The following is a 21,359-nucleotide window of genomic DNA, read 5'->3' on the forward strand; positions in this document are numbered from 1 at the left end:
TGAGAAAAAATGTAATCTTGATGTTCCTGATGGCTTCCAACATTACTGGCATGACATGAAGATCCCACCTGCGATGTTTTCCACATGGAGTGGAGGGGGCGCCATCATGATCTGGGGTGCTTTTTTGTTCAATGGAACAATGGAGCTTCAGGTTGTGCAGGGGCGTCAAACAGCAGCTTGCTATGTGGAGATGTTGCAGGGGGCATCCCTCATGACTGAAGGCCTCATCTGTGTGGTAATGATTGGCTTTTTCGAAAGCACAACCCTGCAGTTCACAATGCCCGCCTGACAAAGGACTTCTTCCAGAGGAATAACCTCACTCTTTTGGACCATTCTGCGTGTTCCCCTGATCTAAATCCAGTTAAGAACATTTGGGGATGAATGGCAAGAGAAGTTTCCAAAAATGGACATCAGTTCCAGACAGTGGAAGCCCTCCGTGAAGCCATCTTCACCACCTGGAGCAACCTTCCCACTATCCTCCAGGAAACACTGGCATCAAGCATGCCCAAACGTGAGGTGATTAGCAAGAACAGCTACTCATTACTGAGTCCTTTTTTGAACATTTTGTTTCTGTTTTAGGTAAGTTTCGTTTTTTTAGGCTATGGTTGTAAATTTTTGATCAGCTGATGAACAGCCTATTTCACTTTAATGCTTGTTTGCAATAAAAATTGCTTACTCAAAAACTTTTTTTTGTCTCACTCCTATTTCTTCTTTTTGCATTTTGGAGCTCTGCTCAGAACCTCCTTAAGATCCAACAGTGAGAAATAGAAATTCTTGCAAGAGTGTATATTCACCATGCGTTGTCTTCGTTGCAGAATTCAAGGCATTTTTATTCTAATTGCATTTTTAGTAGACAAACTCAATAATCTGGTTTGAGTGGTATTTATGTAATCAATAAATCAGGCTCATAACTCTTCAAGTAAGACAGCATTTTTTTCAAAGAAACTGCTGCACTCATACGTTGTTTACTACAGCAGGGGGTGTCCAAAATGCAGCCTGGGGGCCATTGTGGCTGGCAGTTCATTTTTATTGACCCACAGCACATTGTAGAAATGAAATTAAAATCAAAATAATTTGCAAAAATGGTAAAAAATAGACTGCGACCCTAGTGAGGATAAGCGGCATAGAAAATAGATGGATGGATGGTAAAAATTGAGCCAAAAAGCACATTGTAAAAAAAAAAAAGATACTGACAGGTAGATATAAAAATGAATAACACATAGCTTTGTCTTTTTAATATGTTTTTTTTAAACGTAGCTGAAAAAATATATATATATATATACACACACACACACACACACATGTGTATATACTGTATATAGCAAATATCAAATATCCTTTGATTTTTCAGTATGCGGACCTCAGTGGAAAAACTTCTGGCCACGTCTGTGTTACAGTCTTAAAGGGACTGTATGCAGCGAGTTCCTCCAGCTGCTTAGAGGGCACCAGCATTCAAGCTTCAATTACGCTACCAACACACGCATGCACACTAGTTATGTTTGTTGTCAGCTAATGATAGCAATATGGCAAAGTTCAGCTACTAGTGCTGGCTATCACTTAATCGTAACAACAACATGAATGCAAATTGTTGATCACCTCTCTGAGACTGCTTTTGTGTACACGTGTGTGTGCGTGCCACAGACACGTACGTTAATGCCAACAGCTGTGAGTGACAGCCATGAACATTATTTTATTCTTGACGAATGAAAATGTATGACAATTTTATGCAGTTTAATTTTTATTTGTGAAAAATATAGACATGCTTCTGTACAATCCGTTGAACATAACCACTATTGGTAACATAAGTAAATTTTCAGGTGCAAAGATTTAATGTTTATGTTTTGTTTCAATGTGCGTCGACCGGTCACACTTTGACAGTCCTTGAATGCACCACAGTTGTTTGCCTGTGCTCACTTTCTCCTACAGTGCAGATAGACGTATACTGTATTTTGTATACTGTCTTCTTTCACTTCATATTTCCTCCCAAATGCTGATACTGCGTGGGAATGCATAACGATAAGGTTTGTTGTCGTTACTGAGTGCTAATGGATATGTTTGTTTGGTGCACAACCTCAAGTGAATTCATGCTGGCACACTGCCTGTCTTCTCTCAGGAAAAAACAAACTCCTGGCTTGTACCGCGGAGGAGTTTGTATTAACTTTATGCTCTTAATGATGTATTTTTAGATACAATACATAATAAATACATAACTTTAGATCGCTGTGATGTACACCCCCCGTAAGAATCACTGCCTTACAGTAAAGCTGTTTTATTTGCATGTGTTGCGCCTTCCCTCTAGTGTTTGATGGTAATATGACATGCGAGGAACGCCTTTCAGTATCATTATTTGCAGCTTTACCTACTCAGATAAAAAGAACAATTCTAATTAAGTAATTACAGTAGATATTTTGTGTACTGTTTCATCCAGTCTTTTTTTTCTTTTGCTGGAAAAATTGAGCTCATTGTGGAAGTACCATACATGTGACATAGCCCTGATGCATCATGAACACAGCATGCATCTTGCTGGTGTATGTTCAGTGTCGTCGAGTTCCCTCCTCCCCTCCCGCTGCTTCTGCTTCTTCTCACATGTGTTTACCAGAGCTGGATCCCACACTTGTTACCATAGAAACGCCAGCTCTTTGCACCAGCACAGCTCGTCCCAAGAGTTCATTTTCCAAAGGTTTAAACATGCGATAAACCCCAAATGAGCACACAAAAACCACACCGACATCACCCAGGTTGAACGAGAGTATCAAAAATGTTTTATTCGTGAATAATTACATCACAAAACACAGGAAGGTATAAAAGATTTTACTTTCTTTTTTTTTTTTTTTTTTACCGTGATCACCGGGATAATACAAGTAGTAAACAATATCAGATAAATACATACCTGAAACACACGTACGGTACACAATCCCAGTGTCACGCTGTTTCCACCAAGCAGCACAGTTCAGTGTGATTTTTTCCCCCGTCTGTGTCGAATTCATGGTGGAATTGCAGCTACTGATGAATGTTTCACACTGAATGTTCAGTTTTGCGGCCTATATGTCAGTGATAGCGGGGAGCATGCAGGCTCGCATGCGTCCCTCCCTCCAAGCTGACCTGCAGTCAGATATCCATTGAGAGACCAGAGATTGCCTCTTTATGGGGTTTGGCCCCCCTTCTTCTGCTTTGTCATCCAACACACTTCCCGACCCGGCTTCCAATTTGGGTCTGCTGTGTTTAGGGGAGATGTTTGGAACGGTGCAGAGGTTGGTGTCTGTGTGTAGCTCAGGGCAGCTGCTTTTGCGTTGCCGTGGGAGACCTGGGTTTGCAGCGTGGGGGATGCTGTGGACTCTGGATCGAGCGGGCCTCACATGCTGTCTTTGAAAGCTTTCTGCCCTGCTTCTTGACAGACAGATGGGGAGGTTGTTGTGGTGTCCATAAAGATACTCCAGAGGGTCTGAGCTGCCTAATACTTCATTGTGCTCTCTCTGCTGCGTACCCCTGACATTACCCATCTCTCTTGAGTTGAACTCAGAAGTCCCACGGAGGCGTGACAAACGATGTGTGCGCTCGTTGCTGGCTGAGACGTCGCTAGTGGGGAAGGTAGGGTGCGCCAGGTGGCAGATGGAGAGGAGGTAGTCGTCGGAGGACAGGTGATCAACGGCATGTTGCGTGTTAGCGTCATTCAGTTCCCTCAGTGTCTCCTCGGTGCCCTCTGTGATTGTGGGCAGCAGCAGTCCTCCCTTGGAGAGCAGTTTGGACCGTGGTCGCATAGCTGAGGGAGGGAGGGGAAGGTGCCGTGTTTATTGCCAAAACCCTTTCTAGGAATACACTGCAGTCGAGTACAGCACATAAACATCAGCAGGAAGCGTGAAGCTCAATAACAATGTTGCTTGGCCATTGGGCACCTGGAAGGGTAATTCTGATACTGTATTTTGCCCCTCCCATGTAGCAAAAGCAAAATATTTAGGTATGATGATGTGCAAACTACAACCAAAATAATACACATACTATGATGTTTAATCAAAGCATCTATTATCCTTGACAAGGCGGTTTTAAAAACAGCTCTAATTCTAATGTAATTAATGTGGCTGCATGTTAATTCTTGTGTTCAGGGAGTAAAAGACACGGCATGCATATACGGTATAAAAAATGGATGCGTCTCGCAAATCTTAATATGATTTCAGTCAAATTAATACTGTTTTTTATGGATTAAAAAAACATGTTATGATTATTTTTATTTTCACATAGCCATGTAAACAAAGTTCAAAATCAGTTCAAAAATACCCCAGTGCCCCATGTCTCTGTTTTCCCATCCAAACCAGAGTGTAACCCACATTATATTTCAGCCTCCACCTCCATCCCCAAAATAGAGCGAGCCCAACCAAAATGCCAGCCTCTCCCAGTCTCCTCCAAGGTATAGCAGGGCTAAATTTAGAACACACCTACATTTAACCGCGACTAAAAATGGGACCAGGCTCCATCTCTTATTTTAAGCACCCTGTGTATATTCTCATCATGCATTGGCGGTAATAACGCTTATATAACGGATGTCTTTACATGTTTGTTTCCACTCACCTGCTTGCAGGCAATCTTGGCTGATGATCTATTTTCTGCAATGGCAACCTCAAAGGTCAGCGTGTAGTCTGCTCGCCAGTCGAGTGTTTGTGTATCTTGTGATGCTGAGACTGTACAGCTGGCTGATGGCGCTTCTCCTCGAGCACGCTCTCTCGCTGCTGCTTTCTCTGACCAGAGGCAGAGACAGAATGCAGATTTATCTTCTCCTCACACACCTCCTTTCTCCCACCCCTCACACGTGCTCCCTCTCTCCCTTGCTTACTTTTGCTCTGCCCTCCCTCCCTGCCGCTAAAAATAGACCCACCATTCATTTCCTCACCCCATCATTGGACCACTGTCTTGATGGAGGGAGAAAAACACAAGGTGGACAAAGACATAAATAAGAAATGATTAAATGGAGGCACATGGAGGGGCTGCAGCAAAGCCTGACTGGTCTCCACCTGCCCTTTTACAAATATTTCATATGAAAGTGCAAGTCAAATACAGTCGCCCCTCGCCACTTCACGCTTTGAATTTCACAGCTTCACTGTATCACGGTTATTCAAAAACATATTTATGAATAAATCATGCTCTTTTGTGGTTAAACACGGCACGTTATTAGTCTAAAAATATGCATGTTAAAGCAAGTTTACATATTTTTTTTGCCTAAATTAAGTCATATTCAATCCCGGACATTTTTCAAAAGACACCCCCTCCAGTACTGCCCATTTTAGATGATTTTGAATGATCTTTCAAGGCACACAGAATATTGTGTTCTATGGCTACTTGTATACAAACATGAAAAGAAAAGAAAGATTAGTCTCCCGACTTTGATCAAGGAAAAAAAGTTTGTTTGTACCCTTTTCTGTTCTTTAGTAATCAGCAGTAGAAAATAGGTAAGTTTCAGGAAAATATCAGTTCCCGACTAGAAAAGGAGAAAAACAGCTTTTTGTGAAAAGATACATTTCAAGCATAACTTTCACTTTGACACAAACATTCTTTGCTTTTGTGACAACTCAAATAGATAAACAACTATACCAACATAAGAGTTTTTTAACATCAAAATAACTTTACAAATATAACACCATGAGCTATTTACAATTTATACATTTTGAGCAGATTTATGCGTGTAAAATGTCCCAACAATGAGTAACCTTTCGCACGCTTCACTCCTCCACGCTCTCCCACTTCCTCCTTCCTGTCGTGTGTTTTTACCGTCCGATTGATCTCTGCCAAGCTCTTATCAAATACACTTCTGCCGGCTTAAAATGGCTCTGAAGTGAAATGCATTCGTGGAGAGTTGCGTCATCACCTCTTTTTGCATCTCACGCACAAAAACATAAAAGACGTATAAATACGTTGTTGTGATCGGGTGTTGAGTTTATAAAAACATGTAACTACGTCTTTGGTATTGAATGGTTTAAGAATTTTCAAGCATAAAAATGCAGACACTGTATAAGGCATTCAAAAGATGCATTCAAAGATGCTGTGAATGATATGTCGTATTCTACACTGGTCACTAGGTGTCAGTAATGTAAGCGTAATGTTCGGTGACACACAAGCGTCAAAACAAGCTTTTATTGCAGGTTGTTCAGAATGAATTTTGTTACATATTTATAATGTCACATACATCAATCCATTCAAATCTACTTCCCAAGAACATCTATGTAGACCTTTAGGTGCAGTGAAAACCGTGATTTATTTCAATGTTTTCTTCTAAGAAAGGCTCAAGAAGACCAACATGACGTCAGCAATGGGAAGTTGAGCGATCCGTGCAGACGTCCACTTTGCCACAGCTCCTGAACCCATCATTCTTCTGATTAATGCGACACTTGCATTGAAACAGGAGTTAAGAGCATTAAACATCAAAACGCCCATCCTTAGACAAAATACACACATTGAGTTGGGAAACATTTCCTTTTATTTTGAATATCTTCTGTTGGCCAAACCTCAGACCCCTGCGGTGTTTCTTTTAGTCTAAATATAGTTGTAGTCTAAATATACTATCATGTTAGCTACCAAAAATTCTTGTTGCGCTTTGAATTTGTGTCGCATCTGGTGACTTGTCGTTGAGTGATCGTGTCTCTCTCCGGGGCAGCGTGACCCCTGATGAGTCACACAAGATCAGACATGTTTCGAGCTATTAATGGCTCCGTGTAGACTAGTCACCGCAAACTAAACTTGCCCAAAGACATTTGAGCACACAGAGAGACAACACATGCATGCAGACATATGACTTTGTCCTGGGATTGCTTTGACATTCTGTAAATGGCCAACACGTGGCACACAAGACGAGTTTTAAATTTAGCAAAAACATACTTTGAAGTGAATTTGCAACAAGAAACAACAAACACTGGTTTGCTTTTAGCTCCAAGGGCGGTTGTGTTTTTTTTCCTGGGGTGACATCCTTCTCGTATATAACATACATATAAATATTGAGTGAATTAAGTAAGCTGCACGTGAGCGTCTTTTAAAACGACATTTTCCACGATGAACATGAGTAGCTGTATCTTGTCTGTAAACTACAATCAGATATCGTTTAAGGTCGTACAATTTCAGATTGTAATTTCAATTGTAATAACCTGTTCCACAGTCGCACAAATACAATTTGAAACCGTCATACAGGTGTAAAACTAAGTTAGTGTTATGGGTCCCAGGATATGGCACCACAATAACAAAATCCAAAAATCTGTAAGAACAGATAAAGCAGGATAACAGCGATGAGACACGTCCACATTGTGTCTCTATTGAAATTCGAAAATTCACATATTTCAAGAATTACATTCTTCTCCTACCAATGGCCACAGGTAAGTGCAAATAACATTCATCTATCCAATATTTTCATTACGTTTGCCAAAATACCTTCACTCTATTGTAAATCACATTTCTGGAGCTAATTTCAATGTTTTGGTTTTACACTTGCAACATAAACATGTTAACATACACCATCACTTGACATACTGTAAGTGCATAGAATCAACTATAATGACATAGGACAAATAATACAGTTCTATTCCACTGTACTTTAAAAAAGCAATGTAATAATTTGCTACAATTCCGGACATATGCATATAGGAACAAATTAATCACACACAAAATATAATTTGAAAATGTAAACATTTTGCTAACTAACAAAGATAATAATGTGGGTGCGCGTGTGTGCAGGAGCCCAATTAGCATATACATGAGCTTCCCTGTGAGACAAGGCTGAGGGCCACCCGAACCCAAAATGGCCGCGAGAGTACTAATTGCCGCCTCTACCTAAGTTCTTACAAAGTTTCCAAAGCACTTAAACCAGTCGTATAGCTTTCAAATACTTCCCTAAGCATGTTTTTTGCGTTAAAGAGATGATATGAATCACTTTCGTCAACAACTGACCTGTAAGAACGGATAAAGGTGGATAACAGCAATGAGACATGGAGCACTCATTTCTTTGTCCAGATTGTGTCCGGGGCGTTGGCAGAAGTCCACGCCCTATACAATCCTGGCACAACAACTCCGGTGACAAAGGTTCCACCCGAATGCTGCTCCCACTGCATAATATTCTTTTTTCCATGTCAGAAATCAAGAATGATGAGTCAACCATGTTTTTTGTCTTTTTTTTTTTTTTTTTTTACACAAAAACAAGAATGACTCCACACGGACACATTGCAAAATACCACAGGCAATGAAACTTTAATAAATATTAAACATTACGTTCTTTCTGATATGTACAGATATTGTACAGCTACATCTGTAGGTGCTTTAGCGCTTGTTTCCAGTTAGAAATGGATGAATAATTAAAAAAGCAGAAATTCAAAGCTTCTATGCAGACAAAGCTACCATACAGAGGCCTTTTAAGAATTTAATGTTATATTATTTCTCTTTTTTTCTGTACATAAAAATAACACTTTCAGCACCACTGACCATAAAGCACCTGACGAAAGATTAAAATAATAACAAAAATCATGCCACAAATATTTTTTTAAACTTCTCAAGACTTTTAGCTTAGTTTTATGTATGCATGCATACCTGTCAACATTTGCATTGTAAAATAAGGGAAATGTTCCGGAAAAATAAGGGAAATTATGATCTTCCACAACTATTTCCACTAACATACATCACCCCCGATGCAAGAAAAACTGTTTGTGATGGGGGAGGGGGTCAGGTGTAAAGACCCAGCTACCTGATGTGGTGCAACTGTGTTATGTTACCACTGATGTGCTTCTTTTATTTTGAAGGCCTGACTTTGCCGGCTACAGCCTGATGTTTCCCGAGTGTTGCCGAGTGGACCGGAAGTTGTGTTGCTCCGGCAGAACCTATTAAACCGGGAGGGCGCAAAGAAAGAAAGGCAAAATGTGTGAGTTTCCCGGTGAAAGCGGGAGGGGTGACAGTTATGTGCATGTAAGAAGCAGCGTGTGTTTAGGAGAATCACTTAGCAATCCACAAAAGGTTGAGTCGAGGCGACTGGACTCTTCTTGTTGGTTGAAGACATTTCACATTTAGTCCAGAAGGCTTCTTCGGTTCTAAATTTTAGGTGTGAAGTTCTCGTCTTTATATGTCCCTGGCGTGTGTGTCCCGTGGGGATGGTCACCAACACATCTCTCACCTGAAGATTGTCACATTCTAGGGGACCAATGGCCACAAATGAGTTGTTTTGCCACACCGACCATCACAACAATAAACCATGGTGACCATCCCCAGGGGACACACCCACCAGGGCCATATGAAGACGGGAACTCCACACCTAAAATTTAGAACTGAAGAAGCCTTTTGGATTAAAGGTGAAACGTCTTCAACCAACAAGAAGAGTCCAGTTGCCTCGACTCAACGCTGAGAATGTACTCATCCCTTATCAAGCATCCTTATCTTGACTTACAAGTGGATGAGAAATTCCAAAGCGTGTAACTCTGGAAAAGGCAACATGAAACTCAGTTGCGTAAGCTTTCAATTCTCTGAACTGAGTGTTTGTTTGTGCAGTATTTCCAAACTGCTCTCCCTTGCCAGGGTCTAGGAGAGGAGACACACTGATGAAGTACCACAGTAGATACATTAGTGGTACCATGAGGTATTAATATCTATTGTTATATCAAAATAGGTGGTAGGCTTTGTCACTCCATAAGTGCCAGTATCAATAGTACCATCTGATATCACTGTCCAGTTGTTGATCACCACTTAGGCTGATTCTGAGGAGTAACAAGTTTGTTTTTGTAAAGTGCTAGTTTCTGTATTGTTGGTAAAGCTACTGTTTGTTGTCGCTTCACAATAGTCTTTGTTGGTTGTCTCAGTTGTGACAGTTTGTTGCTAAATCCCTGATAGTAGGTGTTAAACGGGGGTTTAAAAGGGCTTCCAGAAGTCTGCAAAGATGGTCGTCTCTATAAGAGAACTGAGAAAGTTGTGCTCTATCGCGCCGCATGGCCTCTTTTCATCCTGAGGAGAAGGTTCCGCTTCTCCTCCAGAAGCTCCTGAATACGTTTATTCCTGGTCTTTTCCCGGAGGTTGACGCGTCGCTTTGGGATCAGGTTGCTCTGAGAAATGTCACTGTCCACACCGATGATCCTGTTGTCCAGGGTGTCAATGTCATTGTTGTCTTTCTGCCCTTGCTGAGGTCTTACCGTATAAGCTACATGAGTCACAGCGGTTGGTTGTCCAGGTGTGCGGGAAAGGGAGGACGCAGGTGTTGTGGTGGTGACAGGGATGGTCACAGGGATGTACTCGGAAAGGTCCAGCCCAGGTGAGGAAGTCAGATCAGTCACGTCTTCGCTGTCAATGGTTGGCATCGTCATAGTGAAGCCATCATCGAGCACCGTGGTGTCACTTGCCGCATCCACACTGCCAAAGGACACCGTGATGCCGTCACCACTCAGAATGGCTCCCCTGCTAGCAATGACATCCCCACTGCTGCTCATTGTGACATCAGTGATTGACGGATTTTCACTGGGCAGAGTGACGTCTCGGAGATTGCTTGGCGTTGTGGTTCCAAAGAGGTTGTTGGCATCTTGCCACAAGAGAGCTTCATCTGTACTTGTTGAGTTTTTATTGGTGTCAGTGGTGTTGATTGTTGGGCCTGGTAAAGGCAGGCTTGTGGCTGTACTATATACACTCGTGGTAGAGGAACGAGTGGGTGATGACTCTGGGCTTGTGAATGGAACGTTCCATGTCCTGTTGCATTTATTTGGATTAACTTTATCCTGAAAACTTGGGCGATCTTTTGGTGCATCGTTTGACTTCTTCTTCAGGCCTGTTTTTGTTTGGGTTTGCTTTGTGACTTTTGCGTTTTTTGGGGGTAAGGTCTTTGATGGAGTTTTATTTTTGGGATTGTTTTTTTTCTCAGTAGGGTTCTTAAATGGAGGAGACTTTTTTGGAGATGTGTTGATGATCTTTTTGGGTGGTGTGTGAGCTGGCATAATCTTTTTAGGAGTTGTGTTAGCCGGTTCATTCTTTTTCGGAGTTGTCTTGGTCGGTTTAATCTTTTTGGGAGCAGTTTTGACTGGGGTAGTCTTTTTGGGAGTTTTGTTTCCCGGGGTAATCTTTTTCGTAGTATCTTTGACCGGCGTAATCTTTTTGAGTGTTGTGCTTCCAGGGGAAGTCTTTTTGGGTGTTGCTTTGACTGGTGTAGTCTTTTTAGGAGTTGCGATTCCTTGGATAGTCTTTTTGGGTGTTGTTTTGACTGATGTAGTCTTTTTAGGAGTTGTCTTTGTTGGTTTATTCTTTTTGGGAGCAGTTTTGACTGGTGTTGTCTTATTGGGTGTTGTGTTTCCTGCTGTGGCGTTTTTAGGCGTTGTTTTGACTGCTGTAGTCTTTTTGGGAGTTGTGTTGGCAGCTGTTGGCTTTGTGTTGGTCGGTGTGCTCTTTTTTGGTGTAGCGTTCTTTTTGGGAACGGACTTTGGTGTATCCTTTTTGTCTATTTTCTTTTTTGGCAGGCTCACTTTTGGGGTATTTTTCTTTGGCATAACTTTCTTTTTGGGCTTTTGGGATTGTAGTGCGGTTTTGATACTGTTGGCACTTGTCGTGTTGGTTGGAGTGACTTGTGTCGTAGAGACAGTGGCAGTTGGATAACCTGGCGTGCTCTGTGGAAGTGGACGTAAAGTGGATGCTGGAGCGGGCCCAGGAAGGGTTTTCACAGTAGTCCTGGGAGGGACAGTAGCAGCTGATGTGGCTGGGATAACAGGTGATGTGGTAGCACCTTTTGGGTGGGTGGTGATCATCTCTGTGGTACCCAGCAAGGTCAAGGTGGGATGATGGCTTGCAGTAATGAACGTAGGAGGATGAGTCATGGTCCAGGAGTTGGTGGCAACATCTGGAGTGGCTGTGGTGACAGCTTTAGTTGGCTGGATGGAGGTGCTGAACAAAGAAGTGAGGCTGGTGGGTGGACGCGCCGTGACGGTGGTTGGGGTGGAAGTGAAGGTGGTGGATGTGAAGTTTGCTCGAGACTCTGTGACTGTGATATTGCTGCAGGTTTTGCAGCACAGACGCTGAAAGTCTGGTAGGGAGCAGTAGCGCTTCAACACCTCCATACGACAGAACACCGAGCGGTCTCCATGACAACGGCGGCCTGTGAAAGAAAAAAAAAACAGAAGACCTGAAACTATAGGAAGAAGTTCATCTATTTGATTGCCAGTGTGTGTATACGTGTGTGTAGTTCCACATTGTGCAAAGAACTTGTGTAAAGCCAGGCCATTAGCAGAGGAAGCAGGGAGGAAAAAAAGAGAAAGCTCCTGAGGTTAATTCAGAGAAAATGAAAAAGAAACCTTGCCACTTGCGTTTTGGGTGAGCTTCACTTTTTGACTTGGCCTATAACTTCTTTAATGCAAAGGTGTGATGTGTCCGTGCGAACGTTCCTGGCGACAGAAAGGGGACACTTTTTAAAACATTTTTATTGATACAACTTTGCTGTTTGAGAATGACAGGAACTTAAACAATGAGATGTACGCCGCCCCTGCTCAATATTTAGATATATTCTTTTCTTAAGAAAAATAATTCAACTGTATCGAAAGTTACAAGTTCACAGTCACTTTGGTAAAACACTTCAATACTTGGATATCAACCAATCTGGTTATTGATTGAAAATAAATCAAAATAAAATAAAGCAGAAGTACATAAATGATATTTGCTGTCAAAACGAAATCCATGATTTCCATGATGATGTAAAAACTGGAATGGCACGTTAAGTGTCATATGAAACATTTACAAAACATTAATAAAATTTCCCTGATAAATCAAAGTGCATATAGACGCAGTGCACATAGTCCATCTGAATGTTTCTTCAACGTTAACCAAACGTTAGCCAGCCCCACGCAGCAGGCCAGTGAAGCCACAAAACAGTTACCCATAGTATAGAATATTATAGAAGATAACAGTCATGAACATTATTAAATACAGTCAACACCAATGTTATATACAGTATCGCACTGCTAGATCCAACTCCAGCAGAAGGAAACCTTGGATAGCTGGCTACATAGTCACAACAGAAATATGTGATCACGATACGATGACAAGTCTGAAGTGTTTTGTGTGTGTGAGTGTGTATTTTTTTTTTTTTCTAGATGTAGTACGTGTCAATACCCTAGGCCCTTTGTAAACCCTTCCCTGTAGTCAGACATCAGTCCAACATCTCCTTGGTAGGTTTGACGGTTGGCGGGTGTGAGTTTAAGTTGGTTTGAAGCTGCCTCTATTCCAAGTGAAACTTTGAATGAGTAAAGCCATCTCTTTCACAGATAAATGCCATTACATTCAATCCAAGATAAGGCATTGTTCATGTGGTTAATGTTCATCCCAAAGAAGGAAAAAAAGTAACATGGGACCACTGGTCGCTCTCAAAAAGAAAAGTTTATGAGGTATTTCCGTAGCTGATCGCAGTGTGAGAAGCCCAGATGCAGACACACACATACAACACTCACTCCCCTAATGAGTATTACTACTCTGTTTATTTACTCACTCGCATGAGCGCACATGCAAGACAAACACAGCCGTTCGCGCACGCACGCACGCACACACACACTCATAGTCTCTCACGCACTCATAGTCTCTCACGCATTACACACAAACAAGCCAAGGATGGAAATGTGGATGACAAACGTGATCAGAGCCTTAAAAAAATAAACAAGATGTGAAAATAAAAGTCTAGAATAAAAGCAAAATGGAGAGGCAACTAACTGACCGAGTCCTGCATAATATAGGGCTAACCCCCCCCACTTCACAGAACTCCTTACCTTTATTACATATTATTCCGTATTCATGTAAAATCAAGAATAATAATAAAAAAAATACACATAACAGTCGGGATCTGAGCGATCAATAGCAGTCCAAAGGTTTTAGGCAAATAAGCTACAGCTTATTCATGGTAAAACATTATTCATATTATTGTTATTCATAGAGATTTAGATTTATAGGTATATATGTTTATATAAATACAAATATATTTATATATGTATTTGTTTAAAGTCTGCAAGCACAAATAAGCTGCATTTATTGAACTTTAGTATAACAGTCAAAGAGAGGATGGCTGATGAAGAGGTGAAATGGGAAGCAACCACAAGTGGTCAGACTACCCTGTTTTGTTGTTTTTTTTTCTTCATCATTAGCCTTTGCTTTAAGGCTATTCACCTCGCAGTTCCCTATCCCAAAACTCAAAAATGTATGTCACTTCCTGTCCCTGTGCTGAGTTCCTGTTAATCTGAGAATGGAACGTGGAATGAGACGCCATTCTCATCCCCAAATGGAACCAGGATGTGAGATGAGCACTTTAGCAAAGATGTCCTCATTGTGACAAGATCACATTCACAATAAAGCTTTCGTATATTTTTTAAAAACTTCTTTTTTTTAATATATATATAGATATTTATATATGTTTTCTGTTAATGTTCACACCTGTTTCTCACAATGACAGTGCGCCATAAAAAGGAACAAGCACAACTGCATCTCCGTAGTGGTAACCCGTGACAACATGGAGCTTGCGCAAAACATGGTCACCAAAAACAGGCGCAGGCCCCCGCACGCTCTCTCTGAGGTGCCCGTCACAACCGGTTTGCTTTGCCACTTCCCGTATCAATTTTTTTGTTGATCTTTTTGAGTTTTCGACTGGCCAGCGGTTACAACAACAATGCTCCACACAGGAGAGAGATAGCAAGAGAGACAGAGCAAGAGAGAACCAGCTAGCACACACAGGAGCCAGAGACCTCCCCGAGTCAGAGCCGTCTCAGACATGGTGAGAGCGAGAGAGAGAGAGAGAGACGACGTCGTCCCCCCTCCCCAAAAAGAGAAGCAAAAGCTTTGCCGCTCGCTCTTGGATGCGGGCACAGGCACAGGACGTAGGGGAGGGGCGGTTCAGGGGGCCAGCCGGGGGCGGCCCTGCTGACACAGGAGGACAGAGATGGGCAGGGCCCAGCAGAAAACAGACATGCAGCTGCGGCTGCCGCTGTGGAGGCCAGGCTGGGAGCTATAGAGGGAGGTTTTACGTGAGGAGCTCTTGTGGTAGTTGGGGCTGGGGCGAGACAGCCACTGGATCAGGATGTTGCCATTCTTGTTGAGGTCTGATGAGCCCTCTGTGGAAAAGACATAGTTCATGGTGAAGGGTGAAGTGAGCTTGGCAAACAAATCCAAGTGCAGAACAAATGAAACCAGTTAGGTCGGTTTTGCACTCCCTGCCACTCACTAGCACACGGATCCAGCCGACACATTCTGATGGTGTCGGGCTTGCTGTCCAGACACAGGCCGATGGTGTTGTCTCTGGTGTGGCACACTGCCTGCCTCTGCTGAGTCCCGTTACCGCAGGTCACTGAGCACTGCAGACCCAATTGAAGAATATTCATGAGCCATATTACAATACATGAGTGAGCCACTCCTACTGACCGTTTCCCTCATGCAAGTGCTCAGTACCTGTGACCATGGTCCGACCCGCCACTGGGTTGGACAGGGGTCTCGGTTGCAGGGTCTGCGGGTCTCTGGACGGTCGTCGTTGCAGTATTTATTATGGATTGATCTAGTGGTGTTGTCGTCTGACGGCTGGACACAGCTGACTAAGCGGACTTGCATCCCGGTCTTTCCACATGGTTTACTGCAGTTCTGCCATTCCCCTGTCACCCAACTGGAGGGGGAGAGAAACACGAGTTTCGTGACACAGAAAAAGAAAGAACATTAAAAACGTCTGAGCACATAAGAAGGCATCGTGTGGTATAGCATCATGTAGTACGGTATTGCATTCTGAAGGCATTGACTCAATTGCAACTGCACTATGACTAGATTGGACAGCTCTACTCTGAGGTGATGTATATAATATATATTTAAGTATTTATCCTCTAAAGGTAGAGAATAAATACCATCCCCTCAGACCAGAGCCGTCCTAGGTAGTCTTTGAGCATGAACTGATGAAGCCTGCTCGGAAGAGAGGCGGAACGTCTTCTAAGACAACCAGAACGCTGCAGTTGCGATCGATTCAATGCCCTGAGAATAAAATGACCTGGATGAATGAGAATATTTACAGGCATATTGCAAAGTATAGCATTGTACACAACATATCTTAAAGTATTACATTGTGTAGTGGAATTAAGCATAGCAGAGTGGAGTATGGCAAAGTGTGGTACAGCGTCAAGCATCCTGAAAGTATGTATGCATGTACTGTATGTGGGACAGCATTACATTTCAAGTATGTAGTATAGCATCCATGAAGCATGGTAGAATGGTGTACAGTATCGCATCATGTAGGATATCATTTTACAGAAATGTATGTTGTAGTATATCATTATCTGATTATCATTATCTACTGCAGTGATTCTCAACTAGTGGGACGTGACCCAAAAGTGGGCCGCGCAGCCGTTTTCAATGGGCCGCGGGTCTTTATAAAGAATAATGTAATGACCCGATATCCGTGAATGCACCCCGCCTTCTTGTCTGCCACGAAGTACGTGCCATTGCTTATGGGCGACTCTGTCAAGTGTGACTTTATGTTCCGTCTGTCTGACACACAGCTGCAGATATCCGCTAGAGAAGAACGCAGCATAAAGAGAGAGACAGCAGCTCAATGCTCATGTTGTGTTGCAAACAGTCCCTTTACATTTAAGATATTTCACAAGGTTGAGTTGAAAACTTTCCGCAATTTGGGTCTCCACTTGTCACTGAGGGATAACGGTGGGTCCCGCAGCCAAACCAGTTGAGAACCACTGCCCTACTGTATAGTGTTCAGTAGTAAATATAGTATAAATACTACTGTGTAATGTAGATGCTGTCATGTACAGTGTAATATAGTACCTTGAAAAATTACATTGCGTATTAAAGTATTGTGACGTATTATGCAAAACTCATGCAGGCCATATTTGAGCATTGAGTGGTACAATATTGTGTACAATTGCATCTGTGGTCTAAATTATGGTGATTTTATGGTTCCTTTTTCAAATCACACAACCAATAGCAGGGGTGCGGCCAGGAATTCCGGGCTCCATGAAAAAAATCATGTTGCCACCCCCCTTTTTTATTTTTTAATAATTTGCTATTTTTTTGGGCCCCATGGCAGTTAGGGGACCTTGAAATTGTCCTAACTTTTCCTCTGAAACGGCACCGCTGGCCAATAGAACTCATCATAAATAATTTGAAAAATTTACAGTAAATCCATGTGATCGGTATCGGTATTGGCCGATTTCACTCATGGATGATCAGTATCGGAATTGGCAGCATAAAACCCTGATCGGAGCATCTGTCGCAAATACTACCCTGTAGAATAGTGTTGTCTAGTATTGTGTATGTACTAGCATGTCATTAGTATATACACTAGCATGTAAAACAGCATTGTGTAGTGTAGTATAGTGAAGTATAATAATAGTACAAATAGTATAATATACTGTAGTGTGAATACCTTCATGTAGCATGGCATTGTAAGTACCTGGTAATAAAGCATTGTGTGTAGTATAGCAATGCTTGGTTGCACGTGGTGTATGTATAAGGTATTGTGCATACATGGGTGGAGGGCAGGGCTTCTGGTTGCAGTCTCGAGTGTCTCCTCGAGGTTTCATGTTGGACTTGTTACAGAAGCTCTTGTGGACCATCTTACTGTCTACTTTTCTTCTGCAGCCATATCGCAGGTATTGTTTCCCTACACAACAGATACATTGTAGGTATGGATACACACATGTGGGGGAAAAAAAGAGCAGCAGTCAGCACTTGGCCTTTGTACCTCCACCACAAGGCTTGGAGCAGTACGACCATCTCTTGGGGGCCCACTCATAGGCACTGTCCTCCACCAGAATGTTGTTTTGGATGAAGGAATCACTGTCCATGTTCATCATGTACTTATAGGACAAATTCACATCCTCATCTCCATGTAATTTCACCTACAGAGACACAGTTTCACCAATGATGTGACCTTTTCTCCATCATGCCAATGGAATTCAGATTGATGGCTATCAGTACTTGATAGGTACCATGATCAGAATTCCGTGTCTGAGAGGGCCTGTGGTTTGAAGTGTCTCCTTGTTATTGTCATTTTCATATTCCCACTCCACACCCTTTTCGATGACTGATCTTGATTCCGGGTATTCATTTTCCCCGTTTATGAAAAACAGTCCTGAAGCTACATTTTTCACAGCTGCAAAACACAGAGAGAAATGCATGGATTACACTTGAACAACATATGTAGCTTGTATTTTACACTGCACATTGCTGTGTACCAAAAATGTGAGTGGTTGCTTTCAGCTCTTGGACCAGTAAGTGGCGTGCCCCTCTGGGGATTTCAAGAACTTTGAGGAAACCTGAAATGATAATATGGTTTATGGCGTCATTGCCATACATTTTTACAAGACTAACCTAATCAAGTAAAGATATATTTACTTGGATTAATCTACCATCACAGTAGCGATCATAAAGTAAGACTCCCAGAAGTATGATAGTGCTACTAATAGTCCTCTAGAGGGCGATCTTTAGCTAAGTATGGTCAAACCCAGAGAAAATCTGACCAAAGCATGGCAAACTCCACTTAGTGCTGCTGTGATGCGACCCTGAGCCTCTACCTTGCTTCTTGACCGTGCGAGTGATTGTGTCCTTGAAGGTTTTGCAGCTGGAGTTGTCTCCTCCGCAAACGCCACACTTGTCGTCCTGCTTTGAGGAGCCCACCACACCGTCACAGCCCACTTTCTGCTCGGGGGGGATGCGGACATCAAGTTAATCACTAACTATTGTTCAGCACTAATCTACAATGTCTACGTGTCAGTCACACCCACCTCACACTCCCCACGCACACACACACTGTGCGGGTCCTTGTAGGAGCAGCGTGTGCCGTCCAGGACCATTCGCTGCATGAAGACCACGTCCCGCGTCTCCTTGGACTGGCAGTGCAGGTGGCAGCGCTTGTTAGCTGAGGGAGGAAACATGTAAAACATATTCGCTTTACAAGCAACAGATTTTTTTTTTTATGCTGAATGAGCGTTCTATGAGTCAGCATTAAGTTTCATTGAGTTTGTGTGTGCGTGACTCAGACTACACAAGCCTCCAAGGACGAAACCTGGCAGTTCATCTTGTGAGGCTCAGCATGACTCCTCCATTGTGTTTATTACGCATGGACATAATGGAGAGACCTTTGACACGAGTAAGAGGGTGGCGGAAACAACTGCAATTGTTGCACATACAGCAAGTGGAGGAAACGGGCTTTCTTGTACTGAGAATGCACTTAACAAACCAAATACGCCTGAAGCTGTGATTATCATGCAGGGCTAATCTGCATGAATCTTAGTGTAGGCACATGTATATACTGGGAGCAATACAATAAACACTATCATGAAAAGTCGGACACTTTTTGAATGTAATTTAGAATGATGTAATTTAAAATCCCTTTACAATAATTTGCGATGCGAATGCAGGGCCAGGAGCTGTGATGTCAAACCAAGTTTGATTTGGATCTCATCTAGACGCCACCTTTTAACATTAAAACATTTGCATGTGCAAAGATTATGCCAAATTTCATCACATAAATGTCATTTGTTGTGCTGTTGTAGGATCGTATTCAATTTTGTTTCCTAAAATAAATTCTGGTTATAAAATTGACCTTTGTATGGCACGGAACCATATTCAGTAACTTGAAACTTAAGTCACAATGGAAGCCAACATCCTCACTAAAAAGCAGAAAAAATATAACAAAACAGTAGAAACAAAAGAAAAGTATAGTAAAGTGGAACCTCGGTTTTCGCACACCCTGTTGTTTTGTAGGATGCAAGTTTCCGATGACAATTATTGCCAAAAATATGTCTCGGCTTTTGCACACGGCCTTGATTATCGTGCGGAAGCAGTGCCCAAACAAAGCATCCAGTGTTGGTGGCTCAGTCTCTGCGAAGAATGGATAGTGTTTCTTTTAAAGGGGTAGTTCGGATTTTTTGACATGAAGTTGTATGACATCCCCATCAGCAGTGGACTATATACTACAGTATGTACTTTTACCGTCATTCAAGATTCTTGACGACTGTTGTGGAAACGAGATCAACCACCACCACCTTCCTGTTTTGACACTGAGGGATTTCTTGAATTCCATTCTCAACTTAACCCAAAATAGAACCAAAGAAAACAGCATGCCAGCGTTTTGATAAAGAAGGTGAGAAACGCTATTGAATTCCAGAAATAACTAATGGCAAAACAGGAAGGTGGTGGTGGTTAATCTCGCTGCCACGTCTTGTCTTTAGGAACAGTCTACGGTGAAGGGCGAAGTAACCTTAAATGTTCATTTATCCCTTTCATTCGTCATTTATACGCATTTACAAGTAGAACTGCATTCCAAACTATAATTGCAAAACTACAAAAACATGTTTTCTGTTAACATTTTTGACAACCACTGATGACATCCTAGATGGGCAACGTGACATACAGGTAGCTGGCTTCCGGTTCTGGTTGCCATTTTGTTAGCTAGCTAATAAGGTGCTAACAAGGAACACAGTTGGACTCACGCAGTGTATTAACAACACAAGACATGTGCCATATTGTACGCTAACAGGAGAATGTACGCAAACCCAGGCAAAATTGTGGTGTACATTTTCAACGTTAACCAGAAAACACGCTAACCGGGGTGGACGCTAACTGAGGTTCCATTGCTCTACAGTAGGTGATCCATGATTGCCATGGTAACAAAAGAGAAGTACTACAAGGAGAGCCAGGCTGTACGGTGGCTCAGTGTACAGCAATGTTGACTGCACAGTCAGGAAATCGCGTTCGAATCTATGTGTGGCGCTTGCATGTTCTCCCTGTGCGAGCGTGGGGTTTCTCCCGCTACTCCAGCTTCCGCCTTGTGCTAACTGGAGACCCTAATTTGTCCACAGGTGTGAATGTGAGTGTGAACGATTGACAACATGTTTGTTTGTCTATATGGATGGACAAGCCGACCTACCATGTGAATGATTTAGAAATACAATACATGGCTGCTTTAGACATGGACATTAGGACATACAGGCAAGCTCTACATGTGTTGGCTGGGGGAAAGTGTGTCAAGGGTTTCCAAACAAAATACAAGTTCATGGCAGATTCTTTTTCCTCCCCTCACACTATCTGTTCCTCAGGAGATGACAGGCCATGAATGGAATTCAGCTGAGATGCACGAGAAGTCATTTGAGACTCAAGAGAGCCTTGCTGAAAAATATGGCATTTAGAACTAATGAACAGAGAAAAACAATTTAGCAAAAGAGGAGCGTGCACATGACCTGTGGTTTGATATAGTGACAGCTCAGCACTTCTCTGTAGGGCTGCCCTTTAGGTGGATGATAATGGAATAGCTATCAGCAAGACAGTAATGCCTTCATTTTAAACACACATTCCCACATGTGTGAATAATATGGAGATATAGTCTGATCTGTCCTGTTGTACCAGAGATTGTA

At 42.3% G+C, this 21,359-nt stretch overlaps 2 protein-coding genes across 4 annotated transcripts in view; both read right to left on the reverse strand.

The window, feature by feature from the left end:
- Nucleotides 1-2,448: 2,448 nt before the first annotated feature.
- Nucleotides 2,449-9,009, reverse strand: si:dkeyp-72g9.4 (uncharacterized). 2 transcript variants are annotated; one of them, XM_054791480.1, is made up of 3 exons: nucleotides 7,921-9,009; nucleotides 4,564-4,730; nucleotides 2,449-3,760 (listed from the first exon to the last, which is right to left on the reverse strand). In XM_054791480.1, the coding sequence occupies exon 3, from the start codon at nucleotides 3,756-3,758 to the stop codon at nucleotides 3,042-3,044; it is 717 nt and encodes a 238-aa protein (XP_054647455.1). In that variant the 5' UTR covers nucleotides 3,759-3,760; nucleotides 4,564-4,730; nucleotides 7,921-9,009; the 3' UTR covers nucleotides 2,449-3,041. The 2 variants fall into 2 exon arrangements, with proteins under 2 accessions (XP_054647455.1, XP_054647456.1); XM_054791481.1 differs by lacking the exon at nucleotides 7,921-9,009 and adding an exon at nucleotides 5,402-5,415.
- A 293-nt stretch (nucleotides 9,010-9,302) lies between these two features.
- The window catches only part of LOC129189614 (A disintegrin and metalloproteinase with thrombospondin motifs 2-like), a 123,815-nt gene continuing 111,758 nt past the window's right edge, over nucleotides 9,303-21,359 (reverse strand). For both annotated transcript variants that reach the window (XM_054791473.1, XM_054791471.1), the window contains 10 exons: nucleotides 18,729-18,862; nucleotides 18,519-18,642; nucleotides 18,180-18,260; nucleotides 17,934-18,097; nucleotides 17,687-17,843; nucleotides 17,470-17,605; nucleotides 15,400-15,607; nucleotides 15,176-15,305; nucleotides 14,979-15,065; nucleotides 9,303-12,076 (listed from right to left, as the gene is read on the reverse strand). In XM_054791473.1, the coding sequence (XP_054647448.1) occupies nucleotides 9,924-12,076; nucleotides 14,979-15,065; nucleotides 15,176-15,305; nucleotides 15,400-15,607; nucleotides 17,470-17,605; nucleotides 17,687-17,843; nucleotides 17,934-18,097; nucleotides 18,180-18,260; nucleotides 18,519-18,642; nucleotides 18,729-18,862 (3,374 nt within the window). In that variant the 3' untranslated portion in view covers nucleotides 9,303-9,923. The remainder of the gene's footprint in view (nucleotides 12,077-14,978; nucleotides 15,066-15,175; nucleotides 15,306-15,399; nucleotides 15,608-17,469; nucleotides 17,606-17,686; nucleotides 17,844-17,933; nucleotides 18,098-18,179; nucleotides 18,261-18,518; nucleotides 18,643-18,728; nucleotides 18,863-21,359) is intronic.

The sequence above is a fragment of the Dunckerocampus dactyliophorus genome, chromosome 11 (genome assembly GCF_027744805.1).
Source record: "Dunckerocampus dactyliophorus isolate RoL2022-P2 chromosome 11, RoL_Ddac_1.1, whole genome shotgun sequence".
In the NCBI taxonomy this organism is placed as follows: domain Eukaryota; kingdom Metazoa; phylum Chordata; class Actinopteri; order Syngnathiformes; family Syngnathidae; genus Dunckerocampus; species Dunckerocampus dactyliophorus.